The sequence below is a fragment of the Cricetulus griseus genome, chromosome 6 (genome assembly GCF_003668045.3).
Source record: "Cricetulus griseus strain 17A/GY chromosome 6, alternate assembly CriGri-PICRH-1.0, whole genome shotgun sequence".
Lineage (NCBI taxonomy): Eukaryota > Metazoa > Chordata > Mammalia > Rodentia > Cricetidae > Cricetulus > Cricetulus griseus.
The window spans coordinates 86,403,227-86,424,798 of NC_048599.1; the positions used below are offsets into that span (position 1 = coordinate 86,403,227).

Genomic DNA, 21,572 nt, shown 5'->3' on the forward strand with positions numbered 1-21,572 from the left:
AACTCAGAGACAGAGTGAAAGGAACAATAAACTATGGGAAAGGATTTTAAAAATTAGTCTGTTGTTGATATGGACTTTTCTGTTTTGGTCAATATTCAAATATAAGAGCGTAAGAAGAACATCGTTCTCTACAGCTGTATCTTTCTTAGTAACCAAATACTCTAAGGAGAGAGGTCAGGTAGTCTCACTGACATGCTGAATTTGATTGGCTGAAAGTTTCCTGGGTTCTGCATAGTTACTCATGGGTCTGAGAAATTTAAAGGCTCAAAGGAAGTGCAAATGCAAACAACATTTAGAAACATGATGAGTCTTTATTTGAGATGTGGTAATACTTTATAACATAGGGTAAACTATATTTTAATACTTGCATACAATGTATAACAATCATTTTACAGTGGCAGACATTGTTATTTCACAAGGTAGCATTTCTTTTAGTTGAGAAGACTCAACATTCTTTCTTGTAACTATTTTGAAATATTTACCATTTCTGGTCACCTTACTGTGTTATAAAACATTTGGAATTATTCTTTCTATCCATCTGCATGAAGGTGCAAAATACTTCTACATTTTCCTGTAATTCCACCTGTTTGTTAATAACCTATATTTTATTGAAGAGGAAATCAATCAGAGGTATTACCAGGGGTATATGGTGATGCAGCTATCAACCTGTCTTTTGTAATGTGGATAGCATGTTGTTGGTAACTCCACCCAGGGACTTTTATATTCTGACTGTTTGTTGCGTTCTAGTATTGCAGACCATCTGTTCTCAGCCATCAGATATGACAGTTTAAGTTCTTGTGTTATACTGGCACCAAAGACTGTCTTAGAGGCTTTCTCACAATGTCCAACACTCATAAATCAAAGTAATATTAAAGGAACACCATTCTACCTATTATTTGGAAATAAATAAAATGTTTTTTACAAAAAAGGAAATGATCTTCAGCCTTATGAGGTCTTAACAGTACAGGATGTTAGAAATGCTCACTGTCTTAACTTGAAGAATGAAGGACAGGGCCATACTATTTCTGATTCATATCTCTGTCCCATCATTGTTAGTGAGCATGCTACAGCTATTTTTTTCTAATGGCCCTACTTATTTTTTTTTCAGTGAAGGGAGATAAAAGAATCTATGCCAATCTGCATTGTTATATCTGTCAGAGTCTCTTCATTGCCCCATTGTCTCTCCCCACTGTGAAAAGTTCTGAATATATCTTACAGTTGATCCCTGAGGCTTAGGATTTGTACAGGACTATGCTGATTTGCATTTATTCACCCAGCTTTTCTCCAGTGTGTGACATGCCAGAGTAGGCAGTGCTTCCACCAAGTGTCATTTAGGCACTGAGATTACATATAGCAATTTTTGGTTGCAGGACAAGGCATGGACAAATTTGTATTCTAATGAAAACATTGTCTGTCTGTGCTAATACATGGTAGTCCAAGACACAGGGATACTGAGCATATAAAGTGTATAGAGTGGCACTAAAACCTGGAAATTTTACAATTTAATTTTAACTTACTTAAGTCTACATAGGCACACACTGTAGTAGCTACTAAACTTGATAGCGTAAGTATGTTTCCTTCAAAACTGTAGATGTCTTAGTGTTAGAGGTGAGACTTCTATCCCAGTACCTTGATGGCTGTATGGCTAACTGCCTCTAATCTCAGGCTTTCACTAACCATCTCTTTATCACTCACCTATCTTTCCTGATTACCCTCAATTCCCACACAAATGTCAGGGTGGCTGGAGAGAAGGGGCATTGGCTGCAGCCAGTGCTGAGGTCATCTTGACTTCTCACTTTCCATCTAACAATGTAATTAAAGTCTTTGCAATTTCCTGCCTCATGATCAGCTGCTTAGCAGAAGGACTGCACATAGCTAGGGATTTTGCTGGATTATTTGTTGAATGAACAAGTTGATAAATGTTACCTTTCAGAGCCCAATTCTTGCCACATTCAGTGGTCATTGATCAACATCATCACAGACAGAGATTACAGGGAGACCAAGTGAGTCTATAAATGGATATTATATGCAAATTTGAGAATGAGAAGTTGGAATGATAATAATGTTGATCAACATGATCGTTGTACACAAAAGTGCTAACAGGAGAACAGTAAGTTTTTATTGAAATAGCCTGTCCTCAGTAGGATAAATGCTTTCTCAGTAGCTGATCAACTGAGAGCCCAGGGACTTTCTCTTCCTTTTTAAAAAAATTTCTGATATTTATATCAATCAGGAACTTTAGGCAGTAAGCTATATCACCTTTACTTTTCTTTATGTACCTTCTCTTTGTGGGTGTAGAACATTGAAATGACACTAAAATGATCACAAAAAATTTAGAAATTTTCCCCAAGGTATTGCTTATTTGACTAAGTTTTCCTACTGGGAAAAGAAATTCCACGGGGAAGTTGGTCTCTTGATTATATGTGTGGATTCATTTATCATGAATATGTGTGTAAGTATCTGAGCATTTAATCACAATCCTTGGACATTGTGTGGATAGATAGGATTGATACATCTTGAATTTTTTGTTCTCCTGGATTTTATTTATATCTAAAAAGTTGTAACTATGAACATTAATCCTGATGCAGACAGCCTAAAATTTCCTTTCCTTGTGATTTGTCTTAGCCATCAACCTTGTTTTCTAAATATTCCATAGGGGACAGATCCAACCCTTGAACCTCAGTAACATTTCCATTTTATATCCCCAAAGTCTAATGATTTTGAGAGAGTATTGATTTCTGTTATAGTATCAGATAAATGATAGAGTGTGGCTATGGGAAATCAATTCACCTGTCTCAGACTCATCCATTTTCTTATACATTCAGAAGTTAAAATAAGATTATCATAAGAAATTCTCTAAATTATTTAGGGCAATGCTCCCATGGGGGATATTGCTGAGTGTGACTTTAGCTTGGGTCTTCAATGGGAAATCTGCCTGGTGGTGAAATTTGTAGTCAAGGGACTTTATTTATGGAAGAAAACAGAATCTGTAAGGAGGAGTCGGATACTCCTTCCCTATCAAGTTTTTTTCCCAGAGCACAACTTTCCTCAAGCCATGGTCTGTTTCATGGGAGCAGAGGATTTTATGGTGAATTAGATGACTAAAGGTAGGTGAAAGGCACAAAGTCTATTGTCTGCTATAGGTATGAGGTAACTCATAATTTTCTCTAGCCCCATTTGTATAGACTTATATGTTAATCTGCTGATTTATGACTTTATAGACTTGTCCTCCTGGCTTTTATGCTTCTTGGTGAACTATTTTTTTTTTAGTGTTTCTTTTTTTTATTAAATTATTAATATTTTCACATGTACTTTCCCTCTCCCTCTCCCTCCCCCCACCCCCATTCCTTCTCCCCCACCTCCAACCTACCCCCCACCCCATCCACCCGCCACTCCCCAGGCAGGGTAGGGCCCCCAACCAGGGCTCCAGCTTCTTGGTGAACTATTAAGAGGAAGAATTTCTCAATTGCTAAATGGGTGTGGGTAAGACAGACAGACAGACACACACACACACACACACACACACAGAGAGAGAGAGAGAGAGAGAGAGAGAGAGAGAGAGAGAGAGACAGAGACAGAGACAGAGAGAGACCAAGAGAGACAGAGAGAGACAGAGAGACAGAGACAGAGAGAGACAGAGAGAGACAGACAGACACAGAGAGAGAGAGAGCTACATAAAATAGAGTTGAATAGAAGGAGCAGGTCATGTTTAAAAAGATAGGTTATCACAAGTTCTTTCTATTGGTAGATACAGCCTGAAAGCACAGGACCCTGTCAAATTTTCTTCTCACCTCTGAGTAATGGCTTTACTTGGTATATTAATTTAAAGTGATTATCTGTCTGTCTATCTATCTATCTATCTATCTATCTATCTATCTATCTATCTATCTAGTGTTTCTTTAATGGATCAGAAATAATTTTCAAACCTTAGAGAAGAGATATTGCTTTTGTAGGGAAATAAATATACTTGTGACACTTGTGACTTCTTACAAACATTTCACTGAATTTGAGCTCCTTTGACTGTATGATGTTTATATTCTGTAGCTACCAATGATGTAGGATTCTGGGTAAAATGCACAGGTGCTGTGGTTAAACTGGCTTTTTAAAAATCCTGGCTATGCTGCTGTATCATTATTCAGAAGCTATAAATATAAATTAATTCATTCATCTGTGTTCACATTTCTTCATATGTGAAAGGTGGTAACAATCAGAGGAAGTTCACAAGTGTCTTATCAAAAATAGGATGGATTAACATATACTTTTAAAGCACACTGTATGAGCCACAGGATTGCTCAGTGGATAAAGACACTTGCTTCCAAGTGTTATGACATGGGTTTGATTTCCTCCACACAGGTCCCAGAAGGTGGAAGAAAGGAGAGAACTGACTTCTGTAAATTGTCCTCTGAGTACCGCACCCACGCTGTGGTATGTTAGCACACATTTGTTAGTAAATCAAGGAAGGTCATTTAAAACCCTGAAAACATTCTGGAGCTGTGGTAGGACACTTAAAGTATGGCACACAATATGCACGTTTGAAATGCTGGCTGTTGGGCTGGAGAGATGACTTAGTGGATAAGAGCACTTACTACTCTAGTGGATGAGATGGGTTCAGTTCTTAGCACCTAAATGGGGCCTTACAACTGCTTGTAACTCCAGTTGCAGGGGATCTGATATTTGCAGGGACCCTAAATTCTAATGGTGCAGTACATACTTCCAGAAACACACATATATACACAAAGTTAAAAAAAGTAGATGCTAGCTGATCATATTCACTAAACTGCAAATAAAGATTTAAGAAAAATATCATGAAGGGGTGTTGGATTTTGTCAAAGACTTTTTCAGCATCTAGTGAGATGTTCATGTGGTTTTTCTTTCTCAGTCTGTGTTTATGGTGGATTACACTGATGGATTTCCATATGTTGGATCATCCTTGCATCCCTGGGATGAAGCCTACTTGATTATGGTGGATGATTTCTTTGATGTGTTCTTGGATTCGATTTGCCAGTATTTTATTGAGTATGTTTGCATAAGTGTTAATGAGGGATATTGGTCTGTAGTTCTCTTTTTTAGTTGTGTCTTTGTGTGGCAGATACAGCTAAACACTAAGCTGAACGCTGGAATCCAGTTACAGAGAGGGAGGAGTGATGAGCAAAGGGGTCAAGACCAGGTTAGAGAAACCCACAGAAGCAGATGACCTGAACAAGGGGTTGCTCATGGACCCCATACTGATAGCTGGGAAACCAGAATAGGACTGTCTCAGACTCCCTGAAGGAGGAGGTCAATTTAGAGGTCTGGGAAATCAATGGGGATTTTTATGGCACATAATCTATGGATCAGTATTTACCTCTAGTACACAAATGAACTTTGGGAGCCCTCTCCACATAGAGGGATACTCTCTCAGTCTAGACACACTGGGGAGGGTCTAGGCTGTGCTCCAAATGATATGACAGATATTGAAGATCCCCCAAGGAAGGCCTCACCCTCCCTGGGGAGCAGAAAGGGGGTGGAATAGGCAGTCGGTGATGGGCAGGGGAGGAGGGGAAGGAGAAGGAACTGAGATTGACATGTTTCTAATTTAAATTAAAAATTAAAAAAACCAAGAAATTGAACAAAATAAGAAACAAAGTTGCAGAATAAGCAGGCAAGTTTAGATCAATCTTTATCGCTGAATACAAGTGGATTCAGAGAGAGTTGAATAACCAGTAATTTATTCGGGGTATATTCACACAAGGGAACCAGTGACCAGGTAGGCACCCTGAACAGGATGGACCCAGAAATGCTTCCCAGTGTCGGCTCAGCGTAGAGAGAGACTGTGTTTTGGCCTTCCTGGCTCTTATACACCCTGCTACATACCTGTGACCACGCCCAAGTGGGCGTGGTCTACAGCACCACCTGTATTCAGGGTCTCTTCCTACAAATCTTTTTGTTTCTCAATTTTTAATTTAAATTAGAAACAAGATTGTTTTACATGTCAATCCCAGTTCCCTTTCCCTCCACTCCTCCCCGGCCCTCCACTAACACCCTACCAATCCCATACCATTTCTGTTCCCCAGGGAGTGTGAGGCCTTCCATGGGGGATTTCCAGAGCCTATCATATCCTTTGGGATAGGGCCTAGGCCCTCCCCCGTGTGTCTTACCTACAAATCTTGCCTGCTTTCTTGATTTATTTTTCTTTCTCTCAATCAAAACTTCTTTAAGTCTTGTGAATTTTGCCTTCAGAATATATCTGGAGTCTTACTCTTTCCTAAATTCTTCATTGCTCCTATCTTTATCCTTGTCATTACAATCTCTCAACTTGCTTTTGCATTTCTTCAATTTTCAATTTCCTTGAATTCTTGTCACGGCATCAGCTAAAGTTCCTGGCATGAGATTCCCTTTTCTATTACCTTTATAGATGATAATATTTACCAATATTTTATTAAAAATTAAAAATAGTTATATAGATTTATGTCAGTATTTTCAGTTTGATTCCATCCATCAATGTGCCTCTTTTTGGCCAATGCTATGCTGTTTTTATTGCTATAGCTTTGTAGTACCACTTGAAATTGGGGATAGTAATACCTCCAGCAGTTCTTTTATTGTTCAGGATTGTTTTAATTATCCCGGGTTTTATTTGTGTTTCCAAGTGAAAGTCAAATTATTCCTTTCAAGATCTGCAAAGAATCTGCTGGGTTTTGATGGGGAGTGTATCGATCTGTAGATTACTTTTGGTCAAGATGATCATTGTTATTACTATATTAATTCTACTGATCCATGAGTATGAAAGATCTTTTCATCTTCTGATATTGTCTTCAATTTCTTTCTTCACTGTCACCTTCTGCTGGCAAGGATGTGTTGTAAGGGGAACACTCAATCATTTGGACTAGGAGTGCAAACTCATATAGCCACTATGGAAACCATTGTGGTGGTTCTTCAGGAATATGGAAATGAATCTATACATGATTCACTCTAGGGAATATACCTGAAAGATGTTTCATCCTACTACAGAGACATTGCTCAATGATATTCAGTGGTATGTTCTAATATTTTAGGGATCCAACATTGACCATTGAGTAGTTATTCAATAATTCTTTTTATGATATAACTCAAGAAATATAATTTTGATTTGTAGTTTGGATAACAGCCCTAACTCTAGGTCTGTGCTGGCTAATATGCAAGACACAATCAACAATTGGCTAATGAGCACTTGAAATATGTTTAAACCAATTTGAAATGTACTGCAGTACAGAACTTTCTTCTTGGTGGTAATGATCAGAATGTGAAATACCTAATAACTTATATCAAGAATTATAGGCTAAGATAATTAAGTGCTTTGTGTGGTGGCCTAAATAAATCATTCAAGTTTTTTCAAAAACTTAAAAATATTATTTCAGAATTTCATGTGTATGCATAAAAACATGTCTCTTTGAACTTCATGTTCTCATCTTTCTGTTTTTTTTTTTTTAAATTTAAAGACAGATTCTCTCTATGTAGTCCTGGAACTTGCTATGTAGACTAGGCTGGCCTTGAACTCAAAGAGATTTGCCTACCTCTGTTTCCCAAATGCTGGGATTAAAGTTGTGTACCACCACTTCTGACAGTTCTTTATCTTTTAAAAAATAATCTACAAAATCTAGTTAATTTGTGCCATATGTACCTGAGTCTGGAACCATTTGCTGGTGCATGGGCAACCTATCAATGGTCACATCCCCAAAGAAGAAGGGTTCATCCTCCTTCAGTAGTTATTAACTGCAAATAGCTCCTAAATTAGGGAAAGGGCCTCATTTGCTCCTCCTCCATTCATAGTGGCTTTATTTTCTGGAGGTCTTGTGCTTGAAACTACAACTCCTGTGAGTTCATGTGTGTAATATCCATGTCATATCTGGAAGACAGAATTCCTCTCCATCTTCTAGTTCTTATCTTTCGTCCTACTCTTCTGTGATGGTCTCTGAGTTTTCAGGCAGGGGATTAAAAAGATTCCATTTAGGGTTTAGTGTTTACAGTCAGCTATTCTCAGCACTTTCCTAGTTATGAATCTCTGCACTGACAGCTGGCCACTCTGGAAAGATGTTATGAACAGGGTTGGGAATAACTCAGATCTGTGAGTGTATTAGTCAGGGTTCTCTAGAGTCACAGAGATAATAGAGTGAATCTCTCTCTCTCTCTCTCCCTCCCTCCCTCTCTCTCACACACACAAACTGGAATTTATTGGAATGACTTACCAGCTGCAGTCCAGTCAGCTGGGTGTGAATGGAAAGTCCAAGAATCCAGAAGTTGCTTGGTCGCACGAGGCTGGGTGTCCCAACTGGTTCTCTGTACATACCTGAATCCTGAAAAAGTAGACTCCAATGCCAGTGAAGGAATAGATGTGCTGATAAGGTGAGGACAAGCAGGCAAAGAATGAATGAACCCTTGCTTTTTCATTGTCCTTATATAAGCTTCCTTATATATAGAAGAAGTTGTGGCCCAAACTAAAGGTGTGCCTTCCTGCTTCAAGATCTGGATTAAAGGCATGTTGTGTTCCTGCCTCATGATCTAGATCACAGTGAGCCTTCTATGTCTGGATTGTAGTTCATTCCAGGTGTAGTCAAGTTGACAGAGAACCTTGTGGCACCATGAAAACTGTGCAGCAGGGAGGAAGTTTCCCATCTGGCTCTACACTGTTTTATCTACGTCTTTGAGTGACAATGTATGATGTCTTCAGCAATAGGATTTTATCAGGTGGTTACTTCCATTAGTATTTTTGTCATATTTAATTTTTTCTTTCTACCCATGAAAGGACTGAGTTCATTGTCTGAATCATTTTTTTTCAATTTCCTCTCCACCTCAGTTATATCCTAAAAGGGAAATTAAGGATGCTGCATCCATGAGGATAAGGGGCTTAATTTTTTCAGTGTATTGTTTAGTACCTATTGCAGAATTTAGAACATCATAGAATTTAGTATTATATTTGTTATTTGGTGGATGAATGGATCAACAAAAAACCTCTTTTCTAGAAGAAATTCCTGCTATATCCCATGGCTGGACCACTGTTGTTGACAGAAGGACAGAGCCACAAAGACACCACTTCTGACAGTTCTTTATCTTTTACTGTTTTACTGTTGCTTTTGTATGCAAACAGTACACACAATACAAGACTGTGACTTTTGAAGGGCACAGCAATGATAGGCTAGGTGGACTCTTACTAAAAGAAGAATGAGAAGGGGATGTGGAGTGGCAAAGCTGTAGGTGGCTAGTGAATCCAGTACTGATCACAGAAGTGTTCACTGGGCTTCTTTTCTTTCCTTATTCATCTGGGATTAATCTTCAGTTGACAAATTTAGTCAAATGGCCCCTGCATGCCTTGCTTTCATGTTCTTTCTCTTTACTGTGTACAAAACAACATGGATGAGAGAGCAAAATAATTGGATTTTGAAACTTTCTTCAAGTCATGGTTTATTTGGCATGTTTTACCACAGGGAAAGGAAGTTCCATGGGGAAGTTGGTCCCTTGGTTATAAGGGGAGGGTTGATTTACTATGCACAGTTCAAGTATGTGAACATTCAGTTGCAGTGCCTGGACTTTGTGTGAGTGGGTAGTTCTTTATCAAAATAGGATCCCGGAGACTCTGAGTTTACTGTTCTTAAGGATTTTGTTTCTTCAAAATTACAAATCCAGATGTAGATGCTGTGAATTTCCCCCTTGTGATTTATAGTAGACTCTGCCCAGTGTGTTTTGCTTTTAAAAGCTGCCAGGATCCTTTTGATAAATGGTCTAGGAGACAAAGCAAACTCTTTAACTATAGCAACAATAGTCACTCCATATCATCAATGAGAGCCTATTTTTTGAAAGAATAATGATTACTACTTAAAAAATAATTAGAGTTTGTTTTTTTGAAAACCAATTTCCTCCTCTTAGTCAATGTCAGCTCATATATGAAAAGGGGCAATTAGAAAAATCTTTCTATAAATTCAATTCAGCACTACCCCTGAGTGGCTTAGTTGAGTATGAGCTGAGGGTTGTTAGTGAGAAATCACCTGGGTGGTGACATTAGCCCAGAAATCCTGCTTGCTTTAGGATCAGCATTTTCTGGCAAGAATCCAGTTATTCTCCCAGCCCAGTTTTCCTAAGTCTGAACAAACCTTGAGTAGTGATGTGTTCCAGCAGGTTACCTGACATCATGCTAACTTGGAGGCACATTGAATCCATTTGAAATTCATGCAATCCACTTGTTGTTGTTGTTCCAAAGAAGCATAAGAGCTGTTCTGATATAAGGTAAGTGGTGTGACTAGAGGCAAGGTGCAGACTTTCTTTTTCTTTCTTCCTTTTTTTAAATAAAAGGAATAGGAACTTTTTTTTTAAATTTTCCATTTTCCTCATCTTCCTGTTCAAATCAATATAATCTTGAAGTGACACAATTATATCACTTTAATGATATTTTGCAGTAAAATGATCTTTTGTTAACATACAATTATTCTAGGTTTCTCATAAAGTGTAAGAATATATTTAGTTGGCGGTATATGGTTTCTATTTTTTCTTTTTTTATTTGAGTTACAAACATGATTGAATTACATGACAATCCCAGTTCCCTTCTCTCTCCCCTCCTCCCCTACCAACCCCCGCAACTAAAACCCTACCTATCACATATCCTTTCTTCTAATCTATAGACTCTAATCTAAAGACTCAACCTTTCTGCTCCCTCATGACCTCGGCATCCTTCCTCCTCTTCCCTTCTCATTCTCATAGCTCCCTCTGCCCTCTTCCCATGCTCTCAACCTGCTCAGGGGATCGTGTCCCTTTCCGCTTCTCCAGGGAACAAAGTTTGTCTCTTTTAGGGTCCTTCTTGTTTACTAGTTTCTCTGGAAGTGTGTATTGTAGGCTGGTAATCCCTCACTCTATGTTTAAAATCCACATATGAGTGAATACATATCATGTTTGTCTTTTTGTGATTGGGTTACCTCGCTCAGAATGGTTTCTTTGAGTTCCATCCATTTTCCTGCAAATTTCAAGATTGCATTGTTTTTTTCTGCTGAGTAGTATTCCATTGTGTAAATGCACCACATTTTCTCTATCCATTCTTCAGTTGAGGGGCGTCTAGGCTGCTTCCAGTTTCTGGCTATTACAAATAGTGCTGCTATGAACATCATTGAACAGATGTCCCTGTTGTATGAATGTGCTTCTTTTGGGTATATGCCTAGGAGTGGAATTGCTGGATCTTGTGGTAGACTCATTCCCATTTTCTTGAGGAGTTGCCCTACTGATTTCCAAAGTGGCTGTACGAGTTGGCACTCCCACCAGCAGTGGAGGAGTGTTCCACTTTCTCCACATCCTCTCCAGCATGAACTATCATTGGTGTTTTTGATTTTAGCCATTCTGACAGGAGTAAGTTGGTATCTTAGAGTTGTTTTGATTTGCATTTCCCTGATGACTAAGGATGTAGAACACTTTCTTATGTGTCTTTCAGCCATTTTAGATTCCTCTATTGAGAATTGTCTGTTTAGTTCTGTACCCCACTTTTTAATTGGATTGTTTGGTGTTTTGGAGACTATCTTCTTGAGTTCTTTGTATATTTTGGAGATCAGCCCTTTGTCAGATGTGGGGTTGGTGAATATCTTTTCCCAGTCTGTCAGCTGCCGTTTTGTCTTTCTGACTGTCTCCTTTGCCTTACAGAAGCTTCTCTGTTTCAGTAGGTCCCATTTTTTAATTGTTGATATCAGTGTCTGTGCTACTGGTAGTTGAGTCTTCAGGAAGCTTTCTCCTGTACCAATTAATTCAAGAGTACTTCCAACTTTATCTTCTAATAGGTTCAGTGTGGCTGGGTTTATTTTGAGGTCTTTGATCCATTTTGATTTTAGTTTTGTGCAGGGCAAAAGGCTTTGGTCTATCTGCATTCTTCTACATGTTTGCATCCAGTTAAGCCAGCACCATTTGTTGAAGATGTTCTCTTTGTTCCAGTGTATATATTTGGATTGTTTGTCAAAAATCAGGTGTTCATAGGTGTGTGGGTTAATGTCAGGGTTTTCAATTCTATTCCATTGTTCTACCTGTCTATTTTTGTGCCAATACCAAGGTGTTTTCAGGACTATAGCTCAGTAATAAAGCTTGAAGTCAGGGATGGTGATGCCTCTAGAAGTTCCTTTATTGTATAGGGATGTTTCGGCTGTTCTGGGTCTTTTGTTTCTCCATATAAAGTTGAGTATTGTTCTTTCAAGGTCAGTGAAGAATTGTGTTGGGATTTTGATGGGGATTGCATTGAATCTGTAGATTGCTTTTGGCAAGATTGCCATTTTTACTATGTTGGTTCTGCCTATCCAAGAGCATGGGAGTTCTTTCCATTTTCTGGTATTTTCTTTAATTTCTTTCTTTAGAGACTCAAAATTCTTATGGTACAGGTCTTTCACTTTTTTGGTTAATGTTACCCCAAGGTATTTTATGTTGTTTGTGACAATTGTAAAGGGTGATGTTTCTCTGATTTCTTTCTCCACCAATGTGTCATCCATATATAGTAGGGCTACAGATTTTTTTGAGTTAATCTTATATCCTGTCACTTTGCTGAAGGTGTATATCAGCTGTAGGAGTTCCCTGGTAGAGTTTTTCCGGTCACTTATGTATACTATCATATCATCTGCAAATAGTGAGAGTTTGACTTCTTTCTTTCCGATTTGTATTCTCTTGATCTCCTTTTGTTGTCTTATTGCTCTAACTAGAACTTCAAGGACAATATTGAAGAGGTATGGAGAGTGTGGATAGCCTTGTCTTGTTCCTGATTTTAGAGGAATTGCATTGAGCTTCTCTCCATTTAATTTGATGTTGGCTGTTGGCTTGCTGTATATTGCTTTTATTATTTTGAGGTATGTTCCTGCTATCCCTGATTTCTCCAAGACCTTTATCATGAAGGTTTGTTGGATTTTGTCAAAGGCTTTTTCGGCATCTAGTGAGATGATCATGTGTTTTTTTCCTCAGTCTGTTTATATGGTGGATTACATTGATGGATTTTCATATGTTGGACCATCCTTGCATCCCTGGGATGAAGCCTACTTGATCGTGATGGGTGATTTCTCTGATGCGTTCTTGGATTCGATTTGCCAGTATTTTTTTTTTTTTTTGAGAATTTTTGCATCAATGTTGATGAGGGATATCGGTCTGTAGTTCTCTTTCTTAGTTGTGTCTTTGTGTGGCTTAGGTATCAAGGTTATTGAAGCCTCATAAAAAGAGTTTGGTAATGACCCTTCTTCTATTGTGTGGAATACTTTGAGAAGAATTGGTATTAGCTGTACTTTGAATTTCTGGTAGAATTCTGCACTGAAGCCATCTGGCCCTGGGCTTTTTTTGGTTGGGAGACTTCTGATGACTGCTTCAATTTCATTAGAGGTTATAGGTCTATTTACGTTGCTTATCTGTTCTTGATTTAATTTTGGTAAGTGAAATCTGTCCAGAAAATTGTCCATTTCCTTTAGATTTTCGAATTTTGAGGAATATAGTTTTTCAAAGTATGACCTGATGGTTCTTTGGATTTCCTCTGTGTCTTTTGTTATGTCCCCCTTTTCATTCCTGATTTTATTAATTAAGGTGCAGACTTTCTTAGCTGACACAGGATTTTGGGCTAGTTAACTTTTTTATTTTTTAAATGTTTTAGTTAACTTTTTATTAGAGCCATGACAATTCATTTTTGAGGTGAAGTGGTGGTTGAGTAGAAGTAATGAAATAAGTTCCTAACTACTCTTATAGTATAATTTCCATAGTATGAAATGTGATGATGCTGAAATTCCTCTATAATTATGTATTCTATAAAGTACTTTTTGGGCATTAACAGATTGGGATCTTTATTGGTAGAGGTTCTATTACTTCACTCCAAGTTCAGTCACATCAGTACATCAAGCTGTCTCATATTTTTCCCTAGTCATTGCTTTATTTGCTATCATGAGTTATAGTATGAAGCAAAGTATGGGGTACTTCTTACTATCTCAGTGACAGCAAGAGTCTGTTTTGAATTGGAGCAGTGAGAGGAAGAATTATGAGAGAGAGGGAGGTTAGGAGAGAGAGAGAGAGAGAGAGAGAGAGAGAGAGAGAGAGAGAGAGAGAGATTTTCAGAGACAAAGGTCATTTCCTAAGGAGTTAGGGATGAAGACTGGAACACTGTGAACCTAAACAATTCTATACCCAAGTGATGTCTCTTAATTTGTTGTAGTAAATTTATCTGTATTTCTGTAATAGATAAAGATTAAATTGTGTTTAGGCTCAGACAAGAGTTATGTGTATGTTTAGCTAAATATACCTAACATTTCTAACAGAAGTCATACTTAATTTGAACCCTTCTCTTATGTCTTTGTCATAGATTCCCTTAATAAATGACTGGTTCATTTCTTCTTTTTGATCACATTACAAGTGCTTGCTCAAAAAAGTAGAGTATCATTCATCTTTGGATAGATAAATAATACTGCCATAGTTTTGATATGTTAATAGATTATTACATTTTTTCCTGTTGTAAAGTGGTATCAGTTCATAGAGTCTATGTATGTAGGAAACTTAATATCTCTGCCCCTCATGATATCCAAATTAATTCAGAAGGGAGGCACTTGAGTGATTAGAGAGCATTACCTGTTATTGATGAAGATGATAAGGGAGATGGTGGCTTATATTGGTCCAAGTATCTTTTGTGTATTTTATTCCCCAGAACAGACAACACATACACACAGGTGTGACAGTATTGGATGTACTCAACCACAGAAACAGAGATCCAAGGATAAAGTATATTATCTGAAATACCAATTTAGGAAGAGGAGTGGGTAAAGACCATGTATGTCTACTCTCTTCTTTCAAGTCCACTCAGCTTTCTAGCAGGGTGTGGCTGCAGTGGATTTTTACTGTGTCTGAGAAGAAAATCTCTCCTGATAGTCTCTATCATGTGTGTCCTTGAAAATGACACTTCTTAATTAAAAATGAACGTGATTTCTTGTTTGATGGTTTATGATATGGAAATACTGTGACTTTGACTGATGTAAGGTTATCAAGATGGTGCTCTTGAATGTGGAATTTGGGAAAATTCATTAAAGCAGTTCCAAATCCTTGTGATACATTGCCTCCAATACTTTTGTAGGGTTAGGCTCTGCTTGCAATTCTCTAATGGAAGTACCTTTGACAGGAGTTTGTTCTCTTGAGTGGTGGAACTGGTCTTCATGTTTAGAAATGAATATGAGGTCAGTCATAACTTTCATACTAGTACTTACTGTCTCTCATTTGCTAATCACCTTTCCAAGTAAAAGGCTTTGATTGATTTTTAAAATGTGTCTTTCTTTTTGTATTTTATGGGAATTTGCTTGACTAGTGGTGAGACATATTTTCACATGCATTGATATACTGATACAACAGAAAATGTATACTTCTTGAGACACAGAAGAAAGAAACAAATAATGAAGGGGAAGAAGTATTCCAAGGGAAATCCCCAAGAAGAAGAATTCCCCGAAATACAGTAAACTAGTACAAATATAGGTTTTTGTCTTAAATGTCTGTTCAAATTCAGAATATGTTGTAATAAATGATACCTGTAGCAAAAGGTACTGGTTCTGGACCCAGCATTGACCTCTGTCTGTGTGTTTATGGGCAAGCAATCATTTCTCTGGATTTCTATTTTCCAGTGAAAAGCCTAAGCAAATCACAAAATGTTAAGTGCTGTGTTGAATTCTTAATTGATACATATTGGCTAAAGTAATAATTAGTAAGCAAAAAGTGGTTTGCTTTCTCTGACATTCTGTAAATGGTGTAAACTGATGCTACAATGTTATATTTCAGGACCTTCCCTGCCTGATGTCCTTTACTCTTGAACAGAAGCCATGGCCAGTGTAAATAACATGACTGAACTTATCATCACTGGTCTTTTCCAGGATCCAGAGGTGCAGAAGGTGTGCTTTGTCCTTTTCCTCCCTGTGTACCTGGCCACAGTGCTGGGCAATGGCCTCATTGTAGTAATGGTCAGCATCAGTAAGAGTCTGCGTTCTCCCATGTATATCTTTCTCAGCTCCTTGTCCCTGGTGGAGATCTGCTACTCCTCTACTGTTGTCCCTAAGTTCATCACTGATTTACTTGCTAAAGTTAAAACCATCTCTCTGAAGGGCTGTCTGGCTCAGATATTCTTTTTCCATTTCTTGGGGGTTGCTGAGACCTTTTTGCTTGTGGTGATGGCCTATGACCGCTATGTGGCCATCTGCAAACCTCTTCATTACATGAACATCATGAGTCATCAAGTGTGTCACATGCTGGTGGCTGGTTCCTGGCTGGGGGGCCTCATTCACTCCACAATCCAGATCCTCATCACCATTCCATTGCCCTTCTGTGGTCCCAATGTGATCGATCACTACTTCTGTGACCTCCAGCCATTATTTAAGCTTGCCTGCACTGACACTTTTATGGAGGGTGTTATTGTGATGGCCAACAGTGGTTTAATGTCTATAATCTCTCTCCTGATCTTGGTGTCCTCCTATGTCACCATTCTTGTCAACTTGAGAAACCATTCTGCAGAGGGGAGACACAAGGCCCTCTCCACCTGTGCCTCTCACATTACAGTGGTCATCTTGTTCTTTGGACCTGCTATGTTCCTTTATCTGAGACCTTCCTCTACATTTACTGAAGACAAACTTGTGGCTGTGTTCTATACCGTCATCACTCCCATGTTGAATCCCATCATCTACACACTTAGAAATGCAGAGGTAAAAAATGCCATGAAGAAGTTGTGGGGAAAATAGAACTCAGAGACAGAGTGAAAGGAACAATAAACTATGGGAAGGGATTTTTAAAAATTAGTCTGTTGTTGATATTGCCTTTTCTGTTTTGGTCAATATTCAAATATAAGGGCATAAGAAGAGCATCATCCTCTACAGCTGTATCCCTCTTAGTAACCACTTACTCCAAGGACAGAGGTCAGGTAGTCTCACTGACATGCTGAATTTGATTGGCTGAAAGTTTCCTGGGTTCTGCATAGTTACTCATGGGTCTGAGAAATTTAAAGGCTCAAAGGAAGTGCAAATACAGAGAACAGTTAGAAACATGCTTGTGTCTTTCTTTGAGACATGGTAATACTTTATTTTATAGGGTAAAGTATATTTTAATACTTGTATACAATGTATAACAATCATTTTACAGTGGCAGACATTGTTATTTCACAAGGTAGCATTTCTTTTAGTTGAGAAGACTCAACATTCTTTCTTGTAACTATTTTGAAATATTTACCATTTCTGGTCACCTTACTGTGTTATAAAACATTTGGAATTTTTCTTTCTATCCATCTGCATGAAGGTACAAATTACTTGTACCTTTTCTTTTCATTCTGCCTGTTTGTTAATAACCTATATTTTATCAAAAGGAAATCAATCAGAGATATACCAGGGGGTATGCAGTGATGCAGTTATCAATCTGTCTTTTTGTAATGTGGATAGCATGTTGTTTTTAACTTCACCCAGGGACTTTCTATTCTGAGTGTCTGTTGGGTTCTTATATTGTAGACCGTCTGATCTCAGCCACCAGACATGACAGTTTAATTTCTTGTGTTATACAAGGACCAAAGACCGTCTTGGAGGCTTTCTCACAATGTCCAACAATCATAAATCAAAGTAATATTAAAGGGACACCATTCTACCTATGCATTTGGAAATAAATAAAATGTTTTCACAAAAAGGAAATGATCTTCAGCCCTATGAGGTCTTAACACTACAGGATGTTAGAAATGCTTGCTGTCTAAACTTGAAGAATGAAGGACAGTGCCATACTATTTCTGATTCATATGTTTGTCTAATTATTGTTAGTGACCATACTACAGCTATTTTTCTTTTTTTCTAGGAACAATACATATTTAATCAATTGTTTTCTAATCATCCCAATTTGATTATACAATATGAGCATATGTCTTAGCAGCTTATTGTTTAACTATAAATATTGTATTTACAGTAAGAATGCATCCCTCCAACTGGTATATATGGACTCTAATTTCATTATTGTTTTTGAAAATTGTTGGTATTTTGTCTAGCTGGATAACTTTTTAAAAAAATTTAAATTAGGTGGAGCGTTGGTGGTGCACAACTTTAATGCCAGCACTCGGGAGGCAGAGGCAGGTGGATCTCTGTGAGTTCCAGGCTTGCCTGGTCTCCAGAGAGAGTGCCAGGATAGGCTCCAAAGCTGCACAGAGAAACCCTGTCTCAAAAAACCAAAAACAAATTTAAGGTAGAAGCAAGATTGTTTTACATCAACACCAGTTCCCTCTCCCTCCCCATCTCCCCTGCCCCCAACACTAACACCCTACCTATCCCATATCCTTTCTGCTCCCCAGGGAGGGTGAGGTCTTCCATAGGGGTCTTCAGAGTCTGTTATATCCTTTGGGATAGGGCCTAGGCTCTCCCTCATGTGTCTAGGCTCAGGGAGTATCCCTCTATGTGGAATACGTTCCCAAAGTCCATTTCTATGCTAGGGATAAGTACTGATCTACTACAAGAGTCCCCATAGATTTCCAAGACCTCCTCACTGACACCCACATTCATGGGCTTTGATTTAGTCCTATTCTGGTTTCCCAGCAATCAGTCTGGGGACCAAGAGCTCCCCCGTGTTTAGGCCAGCTGTTTCTGTGGGTTTCAGCAGCTTGGTCTTGACCTCTTTGCTCATCACTCCTCCTTCTCTGCAACTGGATTCCAGTTCAGTTCAATGTTTAGCTGTGGGCACCTGCCTCTACTTGCATCAGCTACTGGATGAAGGCTATAGGATGGCATATAAGACAGTCATCAATCTCATTAATCAGGGGAGGGTATTTAAGGTAGACTTTCCTCTGTTGTTTAGATTGTTAGTGCTATTCTTGTAGATCTCCAGACATTTCCCTAGTGCCTGATTTCTCTTTAAACCTATAATGGCTCACTCTATTGTGGTATCTCTTATCTTGCTCTTCTCTATCCTTTCCTCAACTCAACCTTTTTGCTCTCTCATGTCCTCCCAACCCTTGCTTTTCTCCCCTTCTCATTTCCCTAGTTCCCTTTTCCCTTCTCCCATGCTCCCAATTTTCTCAGGAGATCTTGTCCCTTTCCCCTTCATGTACCATACATGTCTCTCTTAGAGTACTCCTTGTTTCCTAGCTTCTCTGATGGTAATCCTTTGCTCTATGTATAAAATCCATATATGAGTGAGTACATACCCTGTTTGTCTTTTTGACTGGGTTACCTCATTCAGGATTGTTTCTTCTAGTTACATCCAATTGCCTGCAAATTTCAAGATTCCATTGTTTTTTTTTCTGCTGAGTAGTACTCCATTGTGTAAATGTACCATATTTTCTCTATCCATTCTTCAGTTGAGGGGCATCTAGGTTGCTTCCAGGTTCTGGCTATTACAAATAGCACTGCTATGAACATGGTTGAACAGATGTCCTTGTTGTATGAATGTGCTTCTTTTGGGTATATGCCTCAGAGTGGAATTCCTGGGTCTTTGGCAGACTGATTACCATTTTCCTGAGGAATCACCATATTGATTTCCAAAGTGGCTGTAGGAGTAGGCACTCCCACCAGCAATGGAGGAGTGTTTCCCTTTCTCCCCATTATCTCCAGCATAAATTGTCCTTGATGTTTTTCGTTTTAGCCATTCTGAAAGGAGTAAGATGGCATTTCAGAGTAGTTTTGATTTGCATTTCCCTGATGGCTAAGGATGTTGAGCACTTTCTTAAGTGTCTATCAGCCATTTTAGACTCCTCTACTGAGAATTCTCTATGTTGTTTCTGTACCCCACTTTTTAATTGGATTATTTGGTGTTTTGGAGACTAGCATCTTGAGTTCTTTGTAAATTTTGGAGATCATCTTTCTGTCAGATGTGGGGTTGCTGAATATCTTTTCCCAGTCGGTGGGCTGCCATTTTGTCTTGCTGCATGTGTCTTTGCCTTACAAAATCTTCTCAGTTTCAGGAGGTCTCCTTTATTGTCAGTTCAGTGTTGGTGCTACAGGTGTAATGTTCAGGAAACAGTCTCCTGTACCAATTTGTTCAAGGGTTTTTCCTACTTTCTCTTCTAATAGGTTCACTGTGGCTAGATTTATGTTGAGGTCTTTGATTCATTTGGACTTAAGTTTTGTGCATGGTGATAGACATGATTCTATCTGCAGTCTTCTACATGCCAGCATCCAGTTATGCCAGCACCATTTGGTGATGATGCTTTCTTTTTTCCACTGTATAACTTTAGCATCTTTGTCAAAAATCAGGTGTTCATAGATATGTGGGTTAATATCAGGGTTTTCAACCCGATTCCATTGGTCTACCTGTCTATTTTTGATCCAATACCAAACTGTTTTCAGAAGTATAGCTCTATAATAGAGCTTGAAATCAGGGATGGTGATGCCTCTGGAAGTTCTTTTCTTGTACAGGGTTGTTTTTGCTATCCTGGGTATTTTGTTTTTCCATATAAAGTTGAGAATTGTTCTTTTGAGATCTGCAAATAATTGTTCTGGGATTTTGATGGGGATTGCATTGAATCTGTAGATTGCTTTTGGAAAGATTGCCATTTTTACTATGTTGATCCTACCTATCCAAGAGCATGGGAGATCCTTCTGTTTTCTGGTATCTTCTTTAGTTTCTTTCTTTAAAGATTCAAAATTCTTACAATAATGGTCTTTCACTTTTTTGGTTAGTGTTATCCCAAGGTATTGTATGTTATTTGTGACAATTGTGAAGGGTGGTGTTTCTCTGATTTCTTTCTCAGCGCATTAATCATATGTATATAGTAGGACTAGTGATTTTTTTGAGTTAATTTTGTATCCTGCCACTTTACAGCTATTTTTCTCTAATGGCCCTTGCTATATTTTTCAGGGAAGGGAGATAAAATAGTCTATGCTAATCTATATTGTTATATCTGTCAGAATCTCTTCACTGCCCCATTGTCTCTCCCCACTGTGAGTATCTCTTACAGTTGATCACTGAGGCTTAGGAGTTGTATAGGGCTGTGCTGATTTGCATCTATTCACCCAGCTTTTCTCCAGTGTGTGACATGCCAGAGTAGGCTGTGCTTTCACCAAGTGTCTTTTGGGCACTGAGATTATATACAATAGCAATTTTTGGCTGCAGGACAAGGTATGAAAACATTGTCTGTCTGTGCTAATACATGGTAGTCCAAGACACAAGGATACTGATCATATAAAGTGTATAGAGTGGCACTGAAACCTGGAAATTTTACAATTTAATTTTAACTTACTTATATCTACCTAGGCACACACTATAGTAGCTACTAAACTTGATAGCACAAGTATGTTTCCTTCAAAACTTTAGATGTCTTAGTGTTAGAGGTGATATTTCTATCCCAGTACCTTGATGGCTGTATGGCTAACTGCCTCTAATCTCAAATTCCACTAACCACCTCTTTATCACATACTCATTTATCCTTCCTGATTACCCTCAATTCCCACACAAATGTCAGGGTGGCTGGAGCAAAGGGGCACTGGCAGCAGCCATGGGCCATGCCCAGACAGTTCATCTTGATCTCTCATTGTCCATCTATGAATGTAGTTAAAGTCTGTGCAATTTCCTGCCTCATGACCACTTGCTTAGCAGAAGGACTGCACATAGCTAGGGATTTTGCTGGATTATTTGTTGAATGCTATCTTTCAGAG

General features: G+C 38.4%; 1 protein-coding gene across 1 annotated transcript; it reads left to right on the forward strand.

The window, feature by feature from the left end:
• Positions 1-15,773: 15,773 nt before the first annotated feature.
• Positions 15,774-16,697, forward strand: LOC100761216 (olfactory receptor 4B1-like). The gene has a single exon (XM_027421038.1). The coding sequence runs from the start codon at positions 15,789-15,791 to the stop codon at positions 16,695-16,697; it is 909 nt and encodes a 302-aa protein (XP_027276839.1). The 5' UTR covers positions 15,774-15,788.
• Positions 16,698-21,572: the final 4,875 nt, after the last annotated feature.